The sequence below is a fragment of the Sciurus carolinensis genome, chromosome 2 (genome assembly GCF_902686445.1).
Source record: "Sciurus carolinensis chromosome 2, mSciCar1.2, whole genome shotgun sequence".
In the NCBI taxonomy this organism is placed as follows: domain Eukaryota; kingdom Metazoa; phylum Chordata; class Mammalia; order Rodentia; family Sciuridae; genus Sciurus; species Sciurus carolinensis.
In genome coordinates this window covers 23153347-23172936 of record NC_062214.1, presented here as the reverse complement: position 1 = coordinate 23172936, position 19590 = coordinate 23153347, and the positions used below count along the sequence as shown (strand labels likewise).

Below are 19590 nucleotides of genomic sequence, written 5' to 3'. Positions count from 1 at the left end.
TTAAACTGACTCTAGTGGGGTTATGTGGGATTATGTAGCAAAATAAATTTCAGAAATTTGAATCATATAATGGTGACTGACACCTTAATTGTATATGTTTATATAACTAGTAGAGAGGATTTTAGATAAATAAATAAACGTTTGAGGTGATAAGTATACCAATAACCCTAATCTGATCATTATGTATTGTGAATACAAGTATTGAAATGTCATATTGTATTTTATAAATATGTGTAATTATGTGTTGATTTAAAAAATATGTAAAAATTTTTTTGAATCCTAAGAAGCTGCTTGTGGATAGAGTATTTCCTTCCTGTTAGATTCACAAATAGATCTTATATTTTTCTGTGGCAACCCTGTTATTAAGTTTGGCTCTGTATTAAGTATTAGAGCTTTTAACCTGTAGTACACTTTAAACTGAGATGGACTGGTGCCTGGAAATACTTTCTGTTCTAAAAAAGACTTCCTATGTCATGTTTCCTCTTCAGTGTCTTATAGGCATCTTGAGTATTATACATTCATAATAAAATTTGTAATTTCTGGTGTCCATGCCACCCTTTTGTTCTATTCCATCGTTTTAGTTGATGAACCCATCTACCATCTAGTTATTCATGCTAGAAGCCTGGGGGTTACCTTTCCTCTTCATTTCCCTTAGCCTCCTTATGTAATCTAGTCATGTTAGTTCCCCATAGAAAGTATTTATTCCATTCCATATTCTCTACCTCAGTCTAATCCACTGTCATCTCTTGACCAGGTGACTTCAGTAGCCATTCTGCTTTTGTCTTCCTTTCAGTTTATTTCCTCCACAGCAGCCATGATCTGTAGTGATCTTTAAGTGTTAATTTGGTTTTATCCTTAGTATCCAAAATAATACCTGATATATGTTGTGGGTACCCAGTAAATTTGTTGAATATCACCCTCTTACTTAAAATTCCTCACTGATTCCTTACTCTTTCTTTAATCTTTTCTCTTACAACTTTTTTTTTCTTTCTTTGGCATGTTTTAAAAATAATATTTATTGATTTCAAATCTTATTCACCTTTTTTATACCAAGTATTTCAAAATAATGATGAAACTCTAATTTAAAGAATGTATATACACTGTAAGAATAATTACCCTGCAGTTGGCTTGGTTTCCACTAAAGAGGCACATAAGCATAAAAGGACAGAAATAGTTTATATGTGTGAAATCAGAGGTTCCAGGCCACCACCTGAGACTGCCTGCTTGATTCCCAGACTTTGTACTATATATTGTACTTTTTTTTTTTTTTTTTTTTTTTTTTGGTGGTGCTAGGGATTTGAACCCAGGGCCTTGTGCTTGCAAGGCAAGCACTCTACCAACTGAGCTATATCCCCAGCCCTATATTGCACTTCTTGAGTAGCTACTATATAAACTCATCTAGCAACTCCCAGGGCTTTTTAAACTTAATGAGCACTGGCATTCTCTGAACTTTGGTGCTAGAGTAAGTTATCTAGATAGTAGAATATTTCCTTGACTATGATTTCCTCATATGGGGAGTTACTACCCAGGGGAACCAGGGGAGATTCTAGATTCCAACCTATTTATCCCCTCCAGGGATCTTAGATAAGGCTGTTTTGTGACAAAGTTGACTAACTCTTAGGTGAAAGCTAAGGAGTCTGTATCTCATATGCAATGTAGGAACCTCTTGCTTATGTAACAATGAGACACTATGAAGCATATTTTTTAAAAAATCTAAGTTTGCAATTCTCTTCTGGAGATTTTCAGACACACTTAGAATTAAATCCAAATTCCTTATTTTAGCTTACAAAGCTCATTTACTTACACAGCTCATTTCATTTCATTTACCCTTCTTTCCTGTGTTTTGCTATACTTTTCTCAGATATTCTAAACTCTTTGCCTATTTCTGGAATTCACCCTTTTCCACATCCCTAATCTTTATTTGGTTGACTCCTTGTCATTTAGTCATTGCTTAAATGTACTTCCTTAGAGGCCTTCCTTACCATCAAATCATTTTTTACTAGAATATAATCTTCTTGAGAGCCAAGGCCATTTATACACCATTAACTGGTCTATGTAGAGTTTAGAGCAGTGTCTTATCACATGGTAGACATGTAAATGGTTTTTTGTTTTTGTTTTTAGCAAGATTGTACATGTACTTTTTAATATACCTGAGTTCTGAAACTGATACTGATAATTGAAGTCTCAATAGGAATTTGGGTGTCCTATATATTTATTTACTAGACGGGAGGTCATAAGTGAATACAATTAGTGAACGCTTTAGAGCAAAGCTGTTTCTCTGAGGAAAATAATAATTTGTTTAATCTTGATTAAGTTGACTTGACTATTGAAATAACATCTCAATATTATATTCTTTTACATAGTCATCTCAGCAAAACTTAAAGAAAATAAAAAGAACTGGTTTGGACCAAGTCCTTATGTGGAAGTCACAGTGGATGGACAGTCAAAAAAGACAGAAAAATGCAACAATACCAACAGCCCCAAATGGAAGCAACCCCTTACAGTGTAAGTTTGAAAATATTTTTTATGGCATAATATTTTGTTTAGTAGGTGAGCAGCACTCCACTTATTTCTTTGCTCTTCTTTTTTTCTCTTTCACCTATTTTTTCCCCCTCCTTTCCTAGGACTCTTTCCTCTTATCTATCTTTGTTACTCTTTAGCTATTTCCCTCTCTGTTCTTCTAGTCTCTTTCTTTACCTTCTCCAGTTTAGAAGGTTATGATATCACTATGATAACTGAATAACTGGGAGGGCCCGTGGTCATGAACGTAGAAAGATTTATAGCAGCTCTTTTCTTATCTTGGGGTTGAATGAGGGGTAATAAGCAGCTCACTTTATTTTTTATTTTATTGGAGCGGGGAGTACTAGGGATTGCACTCAGGCACACTTAACCACTGAGCCACATCTCTAGCCCTTTTTATTATTTATTTTGAGACAGGGTCTTGCTATGTTGCTTGGGACCTTGCTAAGTTGCTGAGGCTGGTTTTGAACTTGTGATCCTCCTGCCTCAGCCTTCTGAACCACTGGGATTACAGGCATGTGTCACTCTACCCAGCTAACTCACTTTATTTTTAACTTTGTTTTTAAAAATAGTTTTTTGTTTATTTAAATTTTTGTGCCCTTCAAATCAACACAAGAGTATTCTTCTATTTTAAAAACACATTACACTATACATTTTATCTATGACTTTGTTTTTGTACTTAATACTTTTATCATGTTTATCTTTCTAGCTGAGTACATAAAGGTCTGATATCACTCATATAACTACATATTTCTGATTTTCATAGTATTTCTTAATTTAGATGGACAAATAATTTATCTTAATTTGTTTAATTCCCTATTGATTGATTATTTTCTAATATTTTCTAATATTATGTTACTAGACTAGTGTAATAGACATCTGTATGCATATATCTTTAATGCTGGTGTTTTCATCTGTAGTAGAAATTCATAGAAGTAGAATAAAGCTCAGTTTCAACACTGACTGACAAAAATCCCAAATATTGACAATATAACCCACGATATTGAATACTCACTGAAGGGAGTTATAGATTAATTTTCATTTTAAAAATAAGATAAAAAGCATAGTTTATCAACAAAAGGATTTGAAAATAGCGTAGTACATTTGATTAGGGGAGCAAATGTGTGTTAAAATGTAGATCAAAATATCTAATTGTTACCACATCAAATATTACAAAGACAAGTTACTTTCATTATATTATACTTGGAATACTTGAAATTTTTTTCCTCATAGGAGAATAAACAAATGACAAAAAAAGGTCTTTATTCCTACATGGTACAATAAGGCATCAAAAACTATAAACTCTTCTCTTCACATAATACATACTTATGTGGATTGTATTTATTCATTTGTAAATGACAAAATAATTTGAAATACCTGCATCTTTAACATGGGTATTAAAGTTCAAGGGACATATTGATATACTTTATGATGATTTTGAGCAAATGAATGAAATTTAAAATTTAAATTTTGAGGTCCAGTCCATTTTGCAGAATACCAACCCTCCCCCCCCATCTCTCTCATACTGGGAATTGAACTCAGGACCTCACAAATATTAGGCAAGCACTTTACCATTGAGCTACCCTGATTTACAGAATTATCATTCTGATGCTTTTCATCTGCATTATTTCAGCATTAATGGTTTTTTAGGATGTTTTTAATTAGTGGCCCATTATAGATCAAGTCTAATTTAAGCAATATAAGAATTAAAAAAATGTAAACATAAGTGAGATTTGTAAAAGGTCACAGTGTCTACAATGACCAAAGACGTTAAGTTTAATAATAGAGTGACTGCTCATCTAATTTCCAGCTGTAATTAGTGCTAAGTTTGCACTTTGAGGCGCTTAGTATGGCTCTTAGCCTATCAATGCCATGAATTGCTTAGTTCAGAAGTTAGGAAGAAATAAACTCCTCGTAGCCCTATATGCTAGTGCTGTAGCTGAACCCAGATGTTTGGGGAACTTACAGCTCAAGTTTGTCTCCTATATTTTTAAGTTGTAGCACGTTGGCCAGCAATTTTAACACAACTTCCATTGCTGTATAGGAAGCTTTATAGGCTGCTGTCTAGAATTAAATTGAAATTTAGATAAACTCTCTGATTGTACCCTTTTCCATAGTAAAAAAAAAAGTTAAAATTTATTTTCCTTTTATTTCTTCCCCATTATGGCTTCCTTGTTGGCTTTTAAAGAAATGCTTTCTTGTTCTTGTTGTTCTTTTTTTTTTTTAGTACTTAGGTTTGAACCTGAAGGTACACTACTGCTGAGCTATATCCCCAACCCTTTTTATTTATTTATTTATTTTCGAGACAATGTCTTACCCATTTGCCAAAACTGGCCTTGAACTTGTGATCCTCCTGCCTCAGCCTCCTGAGTCACTGAGATTACAGGCATGTGCTACTGTGCCCAGCTAGAGAAACGCGTTCTTAATATAATATGTTTTATGTGCTCTCCTGAAAGTCATATCTGAGAATGTTAAAAAGAGAAAAATACATTGTCCCCTTTCCCCAAAAGGGGGCAGTGTGAAGGTGGAAAATTTTTTTAGTTTGTTTAAGGTACTACTTATTACTATTAAAATGATGGTGGAGGGGCTGGGATTGTGGCTCAGTGAGGCACTGGGTTCAATTCTAAGTACCACATATAAATAAGTAAAATAAGGTCCATTGACAACTAAAATATTTTTTAAAAATGATGGTGGAAATATGATGATGGCAGTAGTAGGCATAGGTAGACGTCTAAAAGGGTGTTTCTTTGCCCCTCCAAATTTGATCACATTTTAGAATGAAATATAAAGAAATTCAAATATTTCTGAAATCTGTGCTTATAGAATTGAACCATAGAACTACAACATGCTCCAGTTTTTCTAGTTTTTGACTCTAACATAGTTTTTATGTTTATTCCAAATTCTAATACCCCATTTACTTTGGAAAAGACCATTATAGAGTATATTCTTTATTGGTTACTTATTAGCAAGATATGTGTGAGCCTTTGCTTGATAGTTTTCCTAGACACTTTGCCTTTCTCAGTGTGAAACTTGGTATCTCTAATGTAATCCTCAAATCATTATATTGCCTGAGGAACCTTTTAGCATAAATTTTAATAGTTGACTTTTGATTTTGATTAATATCATGTTTGTGTGACCTTAAGCAATTTGCTTTACCTCTAAATATCAGTTTCAATATCTAAAGATGGGAACCATAATTCCTACCTCATAAAGTTACTGTGAAGATTAAATGAAAGAACCTCAAGCTCAACAAACTGGCATAAAATTAGTACTTAATTTGTAAATTCACACTTTTAAAAAGTTTATTAATTTTCAAATAGACACATACAAATTATACATATTTGGGGCTGGGGATATAGCTCTTTTGGTAGAGTGCTTACCTACCATGCACAAGGCCCTGGGTTTGATCCCTAGCACCAAAAAAAAAAAAAAAAAAAAAAAAAGAATTATACATATTTATGGGATACCATGGGGGATACATGTGATATTTTAGTAAATTCACTCTTAATGGTTTGTTGCAGTATAAGCAATTTTGCTTTTGTTGACAATATGTGTGTGAAGCTCCTCTGGTAATTCAAACGCAAGTGAAAATGACTGTGCAAGCTGTTTTCATAAGATTATAGAACATAGTCAATATTGGTTATATAGTTAACTATAAGGGGTGCAGTGAGACACTTTAGACATTAAACTTAATTGTAATTTCTTTAGGATCCCATTATGATATTTAATGAAACTAATATTTTCCCTTTTTTTTCACTTTTAGTATCGTTACCCCTGTGAGTAAATTACACTTTCGAGTGTGGAGTCACCAGACACTGAAATCTGATGTTTTGTTGGGAACTGCTGCATTAGATATTTATGAGACATTAAAGTCAAACAATATGAAACGTATGTATGTAAAAGTAATAGAAACTGGTAATAGAAAATTTTGCTTAGCTGTTTGTTTCTGTGGAAGAGATTTTTGTCAAATATGTGAGTGACTCATATTGGTTATTGAGTTAATACAGAGAGATGAATCTTGAACTATTTAAAGCATTTTAAGTAAACTTGGTTTGACTATTCATTTTACATCTACTATTTTTAGTAAATATTTACTTAGTAAATAGATAATATTAAAATAATACATAGCCAGTTATGGAAAACTAAAAAATTTAGAGCAGAGATAAAGGAAAAACAATCTCACTTCAGAGTATTTTGACATTGAAGGTAATAGGCATAGGTAGACTTCTCAATGTTTTTAAAATGCTTATTTCATTTTAGTAGTGGTGGTTTTATTTACACTTACAAAATTCAAAGCTATTATCAAAATAGCTTATTTTGATTAATATCATGATTTTAAAACATAATTTTTCTATTTTTTGACTGCTTAAATATACCTTTAAGAATTTTCTTTCTCAGGGCTTATGAGATGTAATCCATTCTCAAATTATGTTTTCATTTAATATAATCCAGCCATATATTGCTAAATAATCTTGGTTTTCATCTTAAAAGAATGAAATGAATATAATAAGTGAAATTAGTGAGATATTTAATATTTCACATTATGGCTACTAAACATTAGCAAATTTTGTTCTTTTTAAAATAAAATGTTTTGATGTCAAAAGACCTCAAACTTTGGGTGAAGTAGAGCAAAACAATTTAAATACACATGTACTTTTTTCTGGTACTAGATTTTTTTTAACAGTTAAATGAAAAATTAACCATTTTTCTATAATTTTATTCTTTTTCAGTTGAAGAAGTTATTGTGACTTTGCAGCTTGCAGGTGACAAAGAGCCAACAGAGACAATGGGAGACTTGTCAATTTGTCTTGATGGGCTGCAGTTAGAAGCTGAAGTTGTTACTAATGGTGAAACTACATGTTCAGAAAGTAAGTGATCACTTTTTGTTCAAGGTCTTTCATGATTCTTCATAAGAAAGAAATGATTTTATTTCCTTTTTAAAATATATACTGATCACTTTAAACATTTGTTTTTTAATGATTTTTTTTTTTTTTTTTTTTCCCTTAATGGTACTAGAGATTTAAATCAGGGCTATTCTACCACTGAGCAGCATCCCAAGCCTTTTTTATTTTTTATTTTTAGATAGTGTCTCACTTAGTTGCCCAGGCTGGCTTGGAACTCATGATCCTCCTGTCTCAGCCTCCCAATTTTGTTGGGATTATAGGCATCTGCTGGCATGCCCAGCTTTAATGCATTGTTTTAGTTTTTATATATTTATATTTTATTTTATTTTTATTTTTATCTTTATTTTTATTTTTAGTAGCAGGGATTGAACCCAGGGGTGCTTAACCACTGAGCCATATTCCCAGCGCTTTTTATGTTTTATTTTGAGGCAGGGTCTCACTAAATTGCTGAGGCTGGCTTGGAAGTTGCTATCCTCTTGCTTCAGCCTCGCAACTTGCTAGGATTATAGATGTGCACCACTGCACCCAGCTACTGCATTATTTCTTTGAGTAAAAAGTATTTGTGTTTTTCTGTAAATTGAAAGCTAGCTGAAAAAAAGTTGAATCACTGCTTGGCCCTGTGAGTAGTGAATTGATTTATTAAGTATTTATTCTATATACTGATGAGAGTAGTTAATATAGTATGGTTGATACCATGTCCCCTCCATTCCCAGTAGCAGACATAATTTATTTTCTGTAGCAGTGTCTGGTTGAGTTGAAATATGACTCCAAGTTCTTAGTGCTCTTCCATATAGCCAGTATAAGCTGAAATTCACTTGGCATTTCTTTTCCATTTCTGTATGTTGCATGTTACCAGAATCACAAAACTGATTTGTTATATGTAAGCTGGTATCTCTTATAATTTATGATTTCCTGGTTTGTGTTAAAGGGAAGTAAATATAAGCAATGTAAGAAGTTTCTGGTGACACCTGAACATTTTGGTAGCAAATGCTAGTAGGTTCCTAACAGATACTTCTAGCACTTACTAATGTGCTAAATTTATTTTCATTTGAAATATAAATTTAAAAGACTCTAAGACTAATAGCAGAGTAATGCTTTTCTTGATTAATCTGACAAAGATATTTTTGTTTATGTATAACTAGATTATAAAACATTTCGTGGTTATCAGATGCTTTTATTTTTCTGTTGTGGTGGAGGATTTCCTATTTCCTCTCTCACAAGTTTTTTTTCATAGCAGGACCTTCAAGATAATCCTGAGGTATCTTCCAGATTGGTTCTTTAAGGTTAATGAGGATGGAGGGAATTTTCTAAAATGGTTATACGGCTTCAGAATTGCCACTTTAATTGACTAGTGTTCACAGGAAATCTGTAATAGTCCCATTTTTCTTTATATAAGTTGAAAGCCTGGAAGATAAAATACAGGTTAAATTCCATTGTTAAACTGCTGTAAACCTCAGTATTTATAGCTTCCTCATAAGTTTTCCCCCCTATTAGTTGAAAATATTATTAAGGCAAAAGTAAAATTTGTCAGTATTCATATTTTTATGAAATAAAGTAAGCAAAAATAAAACTGTTCTTCATATTTCACAGTAGAATCTGAACTGCATGTATATTTTATAGCTTTACTATTTTTTTCCTACATCAGTAGACATTTCTGTATTATCCTCTCAAATAGGAAAGCAATTGACAATGGAAATTTAACTTATTCTTTGAGGTAAAGAGAGTCTTTTTTTTTTTTTTTTTTTTTTTTTTTGCGGTGCTGGGGATTTGAACCCAGGGCCTTGTGCTTGCAAGGCAAGCACTCTACCAACTGAGCTATATCCCCAGCCCTAAAGAGAGGTTTTAACTGGGTAGTCACAGTAGATTTTAGAACTCGAGATGCCAGATACCATAACTGCCATTAATTGAGCACTTACCACTACTAGGGACTCTGTGTTGACATATATTCTTGTTAACCATCACAACTTTGTAAGGTGTTGCCTACATTTTACAGATAAGGGAAGTAAGGATCTGAGAGTTTAAATAGTATTGCTACTTCCATACAAACTAATATGATACAGAGTCAAGACTGAAACACATTTATTGATACTTCTTTGTCTTCCCTCCTTCCTTCCTTTCTTCCTTCCTTTCTACTGAGGATTGAACCTAGGGGCACATTACTGTATATCCCCAGGCCTCTTTTGTTTTTAATTTTGAGACAGGGTCTCAATAGGTTACTGAGGGTCTTGCTCAATTGTCTAGGCTGGCCTTGAAATTTCAGTCTTCATGCCTTAGCCTTCCAAGTCATTGGGATTACAGGTGTGTGCCTCTGTACCCAGCTACTGCCTTTTTATATGTACTATTGGTTTCTTACTTAAAACCCTAGGAACTTCATTTTGTGGTATTTGGGATTAAACCCAGGGCCTCATGCAAGCTGAGCAAGCACTCTTCTCACCAAGCTATATCCCCAGACTTTTGAAATTTTATTTTAAAACAGGGTCTTGCTAAGTTGCTCAGTCTGGCCTCAAATTTGTGGTGTTTCTCCCTCAATCTCATGAGTAGTTGGAATTACAGGTGTCAGCCACTGCACCTGGCTACCCTAAGAACTTTAAATCCAGTTGTTAAAATCAAATTCTGAGTTGTTATAAGAAAAAAAACAAAGCAAAACAAAACACCCAGCTCAGGCCACAAGCATGTGTGAGGAGAACTGCCCATGTCCTTTGATTAACTCCATTTCTGTAACTTTTAAATACAGGCCAAAGTGAAAATTAGAGTCTAGTACTAAAATTGAATTTTTGGCATGTGAGCATTGTTTGGTTGTATAAGAACTGGGATGAGGTGAATTACTTTTGTATGCCAATATTTTTCTAATGTTACAGATTTTTAGGGTTTTTTTTTTTTTTTTTTTTCTTGACCATGCTCATTCACAACACATAGGGTAGTTCTTACAAGAAATCTGTCTTTAGCCCAGCTCAGTGGCACATCCTACTTGGGAGGCTGAAGTAGGAGAATTGTAAATTTGAGGCCAGCATGGACAACTTAGAAAAACCCTGTCTCAAAATAAAAAGGTCTGGGGTGTAGCTTAGTGATAGAGTGTCCTTGGGTTAAATCCCCAGTATGGAAGGAAGGGAGGGAGAAATCTGTTCTGACAGACTTTAATAATTCCCATTTTTTACTTATTATATTTTATTGATGGAGATCAAATCCTGGACCTTGCACATGCTAGACAAATACTATACCACTGACCTATATCCCCAGGCCTTCAGTTTATTTTTAAATATTAATTTTTTTTAAGTTATAGATGGACACAGTACCTTTATTTTATTTTTAGTGGTGCTGAGGATCGAACCCACTGCCTCACATGTGCAAGGCAAGTGCTTTACCACTAAGCCACAACCCCAGCCTCTAAATATAATATTTATAAAAACAAATCATTGCCTGAATTTTGGTATTAAAAGTCACCAAATAATAAGTTGCTGTACATTCAGTTATAATGTGAAGATTGGATTTAATCTTTCTTTCTGCCTGCTTCCCTCCCTCCATCCGTGTCTCTTTCTTTCCTTCCCCCTTCCTTCCTTCCTTCCTTCTCTCCCTCCCTTCCTTCCTCCCTATCTTCCCTCCCTTCCTCCCTCTCTTTTCCTCCATCCTTTCCACCCTCCTTCTCCTTTCTTTCTCTCTCTCTTCCCCCACTTTCCCCTACTTTCCCCATCTCTCTCCCCCCACCTTCCCCACTCTAATTTGAACCCAGGACCTCTCATATGCTAGCCAAGAGCTCTACCACTGATCTGCCTCCCCAGGCACCCGCCCCCCTCTTTTGTTTTTGGAGATAAGGTCTTGCTAAATTACCAAGGCTGGTCTCAAATGGCCTCAAACTACAATCCTCTTGCCCTCAGTGTCCTGAGAAGCTGGGATTACAGGCATGAATAGGCACCACTAGATTTTTTTCGATTTGTGAGCTCAGTGTTTTTTTTTTTTTTTTTTACAGTGCTGGGTTTTTTTTTCAATTTGATGATATTCTCTCTTTTGGTATTTAAACACAAAATTTTAGTTTTCTTTTTGGTACATAAATTTTCTTAAAATGGCAGTTTTATAAGTAAATCTTTTTTAAACAAAACAAAATTTACTCAGCATTTTTTCCTTTCTCTTCTTTCTTCAAGCTGTTTTGTAAAATTAGCTTTATGTGTTCCCCTGACTCCCACTCCTAAAAAATGTTTATTATCCCACTAAGAATCTCTGTTATCTTTCCATTGATATTTTCTGTTTCTCCATTTTGGAAAGTACCCATATAATTTGTCCTAGTGTTTTCCTCCACTTAGGTATAGAGTTAATCTGTTTTTATGAGTCTGTAGGAAGAGGTCTTTTGTTAATTTGCAATTTAGGTAGATTGTGAGATCTAAATTAACAAATTATGGGCAGTTGTTCATATCAGTGTGAGAGCTTACATGTGAACTTCTTATTTATTTTTCCCAAAGAGAAAAATTCATTTTATTTTAAAATTCATGATTATGGAATAGGAACATATTCTTATAAAGATCTTTATTCTTTACCATGTATACTCCAGGTATATTTATAATTAATTTAAAATTAATTTAGGAATAGGTGTCAGAATATGTGATCCCTTGTTCTTACTGTGTGTGCTCCATTTCTTTTTAATGTTGGTTCTTTGTCATACAGTTAACCCTTGTAAAGTGTACAATTCAGTGGTAGCGTTTTCCCAAAGAAATCTCTCCAGTTTCAAAACTAGAACCTCAGAAAAATAATTAATTCACTCTTTCCTCTAACCTCTGGTAACCACTAACTTGCTTTCTGTCTCTATGGATTTACCTATTCTGGTTCTATTGTAGTAAGGAAGTCAAATAATTGACTTTTCATGAATGGATTCTTAGCATAAGGATTTTAAGGTTTGTCCAAGTTGTATCATGTATTAGTGCTTTCTATGTTCCATTGTGCATATTTGTTTATTCATTCATCCATTGATGGACATTTAGCTTTTTTCCTTTTGGCTATGATGATTTATTATATATAACGCTGCTATTAACATTTTGGTACAAGTTTCTGTGCGGGCATGTTTTCATTTTTCTTAAGTATAGTTCTAGGAGTGGAATTGCTAATGTTTGTCTTTAATTGTTTCTTATTTCTTGTTCATTAATTTTCTTTTGATATACAGTTTTTCTCTACATTCTCCATTTGATAATTCCAGCATCTGAAATCTCTGGGAGTATAAATGATTTTATTTCTCTTTCTCTCATTGAGGCTTGTGCTCATTTCTGTTTGCTAGTTTTTTTAAATATATTTTTTAGTTGTAGATGAATACAGTACCTTTATTTTATTTATTTATTTTTATGTGGTGCAGAGGATTGAACCCAGGGCCTCACACATGTGAGACAAGTGCTTTACCACTGAGCCACAACCCCAGCCCCTGTTTGCTTTCTTTGATTGCAGGTTTATATTTTCTCTTAGTCTCTTGAAATCTTAAGATCCTAAATTGGGAATTGTTTGCTCCAGAGAAAATGTTTTGTTTTCTGCTAGGTGCCAGGATGTCCCAGATTAGTGAGCACTTTAGCTCTTTGGGTCTCCAACCTATTGTGACAATCTGTGGTGCAGTGACCCCACCTTACTGCTGCCCACAGCTTTCTAATCCATTTCAGAGCTGATAATTGCCCCACAGTAACCCTGTTTTTCACATTTGCTTACTGCATCCTATTCCTACTCTGTTATGTCAGTTAAGTTTTTTTGTTTGTTTACGAGATTGGTAGGCATCCAGGAAATAGGAACAGTGTGTTAAAATGCTTTATCTAGGAGCTAGTTATTTTGTGGTGAGAGGACTCTTTTGACTTTGCTTACAGAGTAGAAGAGATCTTCTAGATCATCCAGAGTTTGCTGTGGGTAAAGCATGTGCATTTAGAAATCTGATTAGTTTTTCTTGGGAAATTTCATGAATTGGGAATATTTTAAAAGAGCAATACATTAAAACTCAACATCACGTATAACCCAAGAATGGGATCCTAAATAGAATAAGCTATACTCCATGTGTGTATAATATGTCAAAATGCACTGTACTGTCATATATATCTATAAAGAACAAATAAAAGAATTTTTAAATTAAAAAAAAAGTAATAGTTATGACTTACCCCCATATTGAAGCAAAATAAAAAATTGAATAAAAACAGCCCTTGTTCAGACTTGACTAATGAGATACAAATTTTGGAAAGTAATAACACTAATGTTCATGGAGTACTTACATGTGCTGGTACTGTTCTAAGTGTGTACATGTTTAATGCGCATATCTACACAATAATGTAGGTGTCACCATTATCCCTATTTTATTTTATTCTTTGGCAGTATTGGGATTGAACCTGGAACTGGGCACATGCTAGGCAAGTGTTCTACCACTGAGCCACATCCCCCACCCTATCCCCATTTTATATGTGAAGAAAAAGGCAAAGAAAAGCCAAATATACTTTTTTTAAGGTCACAAAGTTAGTATATGATGAAACTAGGATACAAATTCACAAAGTTTGGCCTCAAAACCTATGTAGTTAATACTATGCTTTACTGTAATAAATGAGAAAGTTTTGAAGTAGCAGTTATTGGTAGATTTAAATAGGTTATTCTAGGTGATTTTCTTGATTTTGAGAGGAGCAAAATACTAGTTGACTGATTTTAATAACTGGATATTTAACAGCCAAATATTTTAGTGAGGTTTTCTCATTAATGTCTCATTTATCAGCCATTTTAGGGATTATTGGGGATAATATAAAAAGAATTTTTGTTTTAATTTTTTTTTTTTAAGTTATAGATGGACACAATACTTCATTTTATTTATCTATTTTTATGTGGTGCTTAGGATTGAACCCAGTGCTTCACCTGTGCTAGGCAAGCTATGTACCACTGAGCTACAAACCCGGCCCATAAAAAGAATTCTTGGGGTGAATGGGGGGGGAAGGACGGTAGATTGTGAGACAGACATTATTACCCTATATACATGTATGAAAAGATTTCTTTTTAAAAACAATATTTATTAATGTAAAAAAAAAGTTTAACAAAATAAATAAAGTTTAATGAAAAAAAGAATTCTTACAGAACTCAAATTTACCTTTTCACAGCCTAAGGTATCATGTTGTACTATATTTTAAAAATCATTTTAACAGCTTTATCAAATTGTATTTTATATATCATTTCAAATATACAGTTTTATTTTTGGTAATTTAATTATGGGAAGCATACCATTTTGAATCAGGTTTAAAACATTTTTGTCTGAGTAAAATTCCTCTTGCCCATTTGGAGGAAATCCTATTCCCATATCTAGCCCTAAGCAATCACTAATCTATTTTTTGTCTCTAAAAAAATTGATCTTCTCTGGGCATTTCATATAAATGGAATTATACAATATATATATTTTTTGTTCATGCCTTCATTTAGCATAATGTTTTAAGGTTCATCTATGAAATACCATGTTTCAGTAGTTTATTCTTTTTATTACTGGATAATTTCCACTGCATAGATATACCACATTCTTTCTTCCCAGTCCTCTGTATAAATGCATATTTCTATTTGTTTGTTTTTTGCAGTGCTGGGGATTGAACAGGACTCTGGCATGCTAAGCATGCACTTACCACTGATGTACACCCAGCCCTAAAATTTATATTTCTAGGCTGAATGGACACTTGCCAACCTTGCTAAGAATGGTATAATATGGTTGTGACTCAGCATCTTTTTAATGAATTAATCCATTAATAAACTCTAGTGTAATGTAGTAATATTACATGACTGTATCGAGGGAGTGTTGTTCTTTACCAGTTGGACCTAAATTGTTGAACCTGATTTCTCTTTTTCTACATTTTACAGTTTTTTTCTTCTTCTTCACTGTCGTAGTCTGCTGTCATGAGCCTACGTCTAGCAGCTTTTCTCTAACACTTGAAGTACACAAGCCCTGACAGAATTCTAGGTGTATTTTCCGTAAATAAAATGGGAATAAAACATGAACATATGGCATTCATTTTGGATACTTTGAAACTTATCTATGCCTTTCCTATTCTTGAAGCTCTTCTCCCAGGGCCCTGCATGAGATAGAAGTGTTACTGGTTTTCCGTTTTCAGAATCTTGTTTTATGAATCATCCTACTGATGATCAGTACTTTTCTTGAGGTATTTGGGATACAAAAGATAACTAAATACTAGGTTTGAATTGGAGTCAAATGTATGTTTCAAAAAAGGCAAACATAGTTCATGAGAAATATACCTTCACTAAGAACATCTGTTACACATATTGATAAACATTTGTATAAAATTTTGGTAAAATTTCTTTCAATCATATGAACACCTTTAAAACTGAAGTTGGGGCTGGGGATAGAGCTCAGTGGTACAGTGCTTTCCTAGTGTTCATAAGGCACTGGGTTCAATCCCAGTATGGCAAAAACAAAAGCAAAAAAATTCATGAAGTTAGTTCTGTACTAAAGAGATTTAATAAAAGGATTTACTCACATGGTGTATTTAGAAAAATCATTGAAATCTACTATCTTAACTCATTTTCTATTTAAATTTTATTGACGTTAAAGGTGCTTCACAGAATGATGATGGCTCCAGACCCAAGGACGAAACAAGGTAAGAGTTTACTGATTGCTTACCACAGAATTCAGAAAGAGGTAAAATTAATGTAGACTCATGAAAACTTCAGGCTCACACTGACATGAGAATAAATGATTGTCAAAAAGAATTGAAGATTCAAGGTAAGAAAGGAAATATTTGTGAAATATTGAAAACTCATAGTTTATTTGATTGCAGCTATCTAGCGGGAGGCCAGAGATAAACAAATTGCTGATATTTCCTTTAGTTTGAAGACAGTGAATTTATTGATACCTTCAAAAGACAGGAGTTCTGAATCTCAGGGTTATCAGTCTGCTAGTAGGCTTGTTTTTCAGGAAAGCTGGAGTAGGAATTCTGCACACGAGTGAAAGTCACCACTACTTGCAGTGTCTTGTGAACCTTCTTTAGAAGGGGCAGAGATTTGTACCATCTGTTTGCTGTTAGCCTAGGTTCAGTACTTTTTTTTGTCTGTCTATAGGTTTGGGCCTACGATGTGTTGAAAATCTCGGATCATGTTAATTGATTTAACAAACTTTGTTCATTAGTTATTCTGGAAACTGATAATGGGAGAATAAAATTAGGAAAGGAAATGACCCTGCTCTTAAAGTAGTAAGTGACGTGTCTTAAAAACAGTGTACAATCATTTAAAAATCCCTTTGGAGTCTTTGTTTTTCCCAAATTGCTTAAGCAGTAGGTGAGAAGAAGATGAAACAGAAGTGGAGGGGTAAGAATGGGAGAACCAGATAAGTAGCAGCATAGATCATAAGGGAAAATTATCTAGAAGAAGGTGATGCTCTTGTGTCACATGCTGCAGGGGAAGATAGTGAAGCAAATTGAGCAAAATGTTGAATCTGGATTGATGGGTACATGGGAGGTTGTTGCACTAATCTTTCTATTTTTGTGATATATGGAAATTTTCATAATAAAACATTTTTAAAAAGGTAATTTACCAAGGTCTTTAGAAAAACCAAAGTTTATAAAGTAGTTACTAAATAGAAATCTATCTTCATAGATTCACTCCTGACAAAGAATCATGTCCTATACTAATCCCAGTAGATGTGGATTCACATTTTTTAAATTATTTATTTATTTATTTATTTATTTATTTTTAATTTTTTATCTTTTTGCTTTGCTGAGGATCCAACCCAGAGGCTTGCACATATGGTAGGCAGGCACTCTACCCCTGAGCCACATCCCAGCCAAGAAGTAGAATATTCAGGAATAGTAACTTCTTTCTGGAAAAAGCAATAGAAAATGTTTTTAAAATTATGTAAATAGCCAGGTGTGGTGTGATCCCAGCATTTTGGGAGGCTAAGGCAGGAAGGTTGCAAGTTCAAGGCCAGCCTCTGCAACTTAGTAAGGCCCTAATCAACTCAGTGAGACCCTGTCTCAAAATAGAACATCAGAAAGGCTAGGGATGTGCGCAGTGGTTGGGCACTTCTGGGTTCAGTCCCTGGTGCCAAAATTAAAAAACAGTAAAATTACATAAATTTATCTGTAGATTTATAAAAAAACTTTTTTTTTGAGAGGGAGCCACAGTACTTGAATTGAAACCAGGTCTACCACTGAGCTACATTCCCATCCGTTTTTAAATTTTGTTTCAAGACAGGGTCTTGCTGGGTTTCCTAGGCTGGCCTTGAATTTGAGATCCTCCTGCCTCAGTCTCCCAAGTACCTATGTCAAGAGGCACAGGAAGAAGAAAACTACAATTGCCTGGGAGGATAGCAGGCACTTCTTTTCCTTGGAGGAAGAGAAGCCTTTGGATTAGAGAGTATTCTAGATCTGTGTTTAGTTGATAATTTGATACCAAGGAATGGGAGTAAGAAAATAACTAGAAATTCTGATTTGGGAAGCATTCTTCAGAGAAGATGTTTGAAATCATGGAATTTGAGATCCTAGGGGGAATTATGGAGAAGCAAAAGGAGGGCAAGAATAGAACCATAATGATCTATATTTAGTGGGTGGGAGGAAGAAGACAGATTGAAGAAGGGATGGTTAGAAGTGGGAATACAAGATTACAAACAGAAGTTACAAGAAAAAAGTTTTTTAAAAAGATGGGGTATTTACACTTAAAAGCTGCAGAAGAGAATGTGGTTTTAGATGAATAAGCTAAGGAAAGCAGACTGTTTGAAAAAAGCCAGATTAATGCTTTAGATTATTGCAAGACCAAGTAGATTCCAAACTAATTTTTAAATTGTTTGAAGAAACTATAAAAACTATAGAAGAAAATTCATCAACATTAATTCATTGCTGAATAAATTTAATTACATAGAAATATAAAACTCATTTTAAAAATAGCATAAAAAGAGCTGTTTAACCAACATGATAGATGAGTTCTAACAAAATAAGGAAAATTATTCTCTATAGAAAAATGTACAAAAAGTATAAATACAATTCATAGAAGAAGAAACTTGAATGTGTTATGGGGTGTAACTTAAGAACAGATGAATCATCACTGAGAAGTCCAAATTTGAGAGTCTTTATTAAGCTGGCCACCTGACTGTCTCACACAATGCCCCCAAAAATGGCTCTTGGGAGAATAGCCCCAACTATAGGATTGTAGGGGTTCTTATACCAAAAATCACTCAATCATAAGTGTCTGTTGCTATGATTCGAAATTACAAACTAACATCATGAGATCATCACAGAGGGGGAAGTGGGTCAAAACGACCTTTACTTAGTTACAAACTAAAGAATGGTTACTAACATCCACATGATCACCATTCACACAGTACATTGTTTAGGAGCAGTGGGAATCAAAAGAGAGCAATTTTTCATTACATAAGAATTGTCATTTCATATTGCTAAACATGTCATGCTAAGTAACTAATGATGGGTACAGAGGCGGAGTGTTCCCAAGGGAGAAGCATTTCCTACATAACATGGAGTCTCAAGGTAAAATGGAGTCTGTTTGGTCATTGCCCATATAGCTTGACCTATAACATTTCCATGGAGTCAAATATGTCAACCTGTCCCAAATGGTCTGTAATTATATGAAATATTGTTCAACATCATTAAAGAAGATAACATTTTTCTTTACCAAATTGGCAAAGATTTAACTTTATGATAAAATGGGTATTTTCATATGCAGCTGATGGGAGAACAGTTAAACTATTACCTTCAGAAATACTTTTTAAACCATTTAGCAATCAATATTTCAACCTTCAAAATGTTTGTATACTTTGACCCACGTATTTTATAATCTATCCAAAGAAAACAAAAAAGACCAATAAAATGATTGAATTATGATATATTCTGTAGCATTCAAAATATTTTTTTAGAGGCTGGGGTTGTGACTCAGTGGTAGAATGCTTGCTAGCAACTGAGATACTGCGTTTGATCCCCAGCACCACATTAGAAAAAAAAAAACTAAATAAACAATATTTTTTAATAATTTTGAAGGAAATGCCTACTATGAGTACTAGTACTTTGAGTACCAAAAACCCACACAGAATATGAAACTGTTGTTAATTTTTTCTTGTACTCATACCCAATAAAAAAAGAACTTGGAGGAGATAACTCCTATATCTTAGTGGTTATTGTCTTTAGGATGTGGAATTGCAGGTAATTCTTATTTTTATGTTATAATTACTTTCTCATTT

At 33.7% G+C, this 19590-nt stretch overlaps 1 protein-coding gene across 1 annotated transcript in view; it reads left to right on the top strand.

Annotated features, from left to right (window-relative positions):
* Itch (itchy E3 ubiquitin protein ligase) overlaps positions 1 to 19590 on the top strand; it is a 124621-nt gene that overhangs the window by 48686 nt on the left and 56345 nt on the right. The window contains 4 exon segments of the mRNA XM_047538719.1: positions 2364 to 2505; positions 6284 to 6408; positions 7251 to 7388; positions 15961 to 16006. Of these exon segments, the coding sequence (XP_047394675.1) occupies positions 2364 to 2505; positions 6284 to 6408; positions 7251 to 7388; positions 15961 to 16006 (451 nt within the window).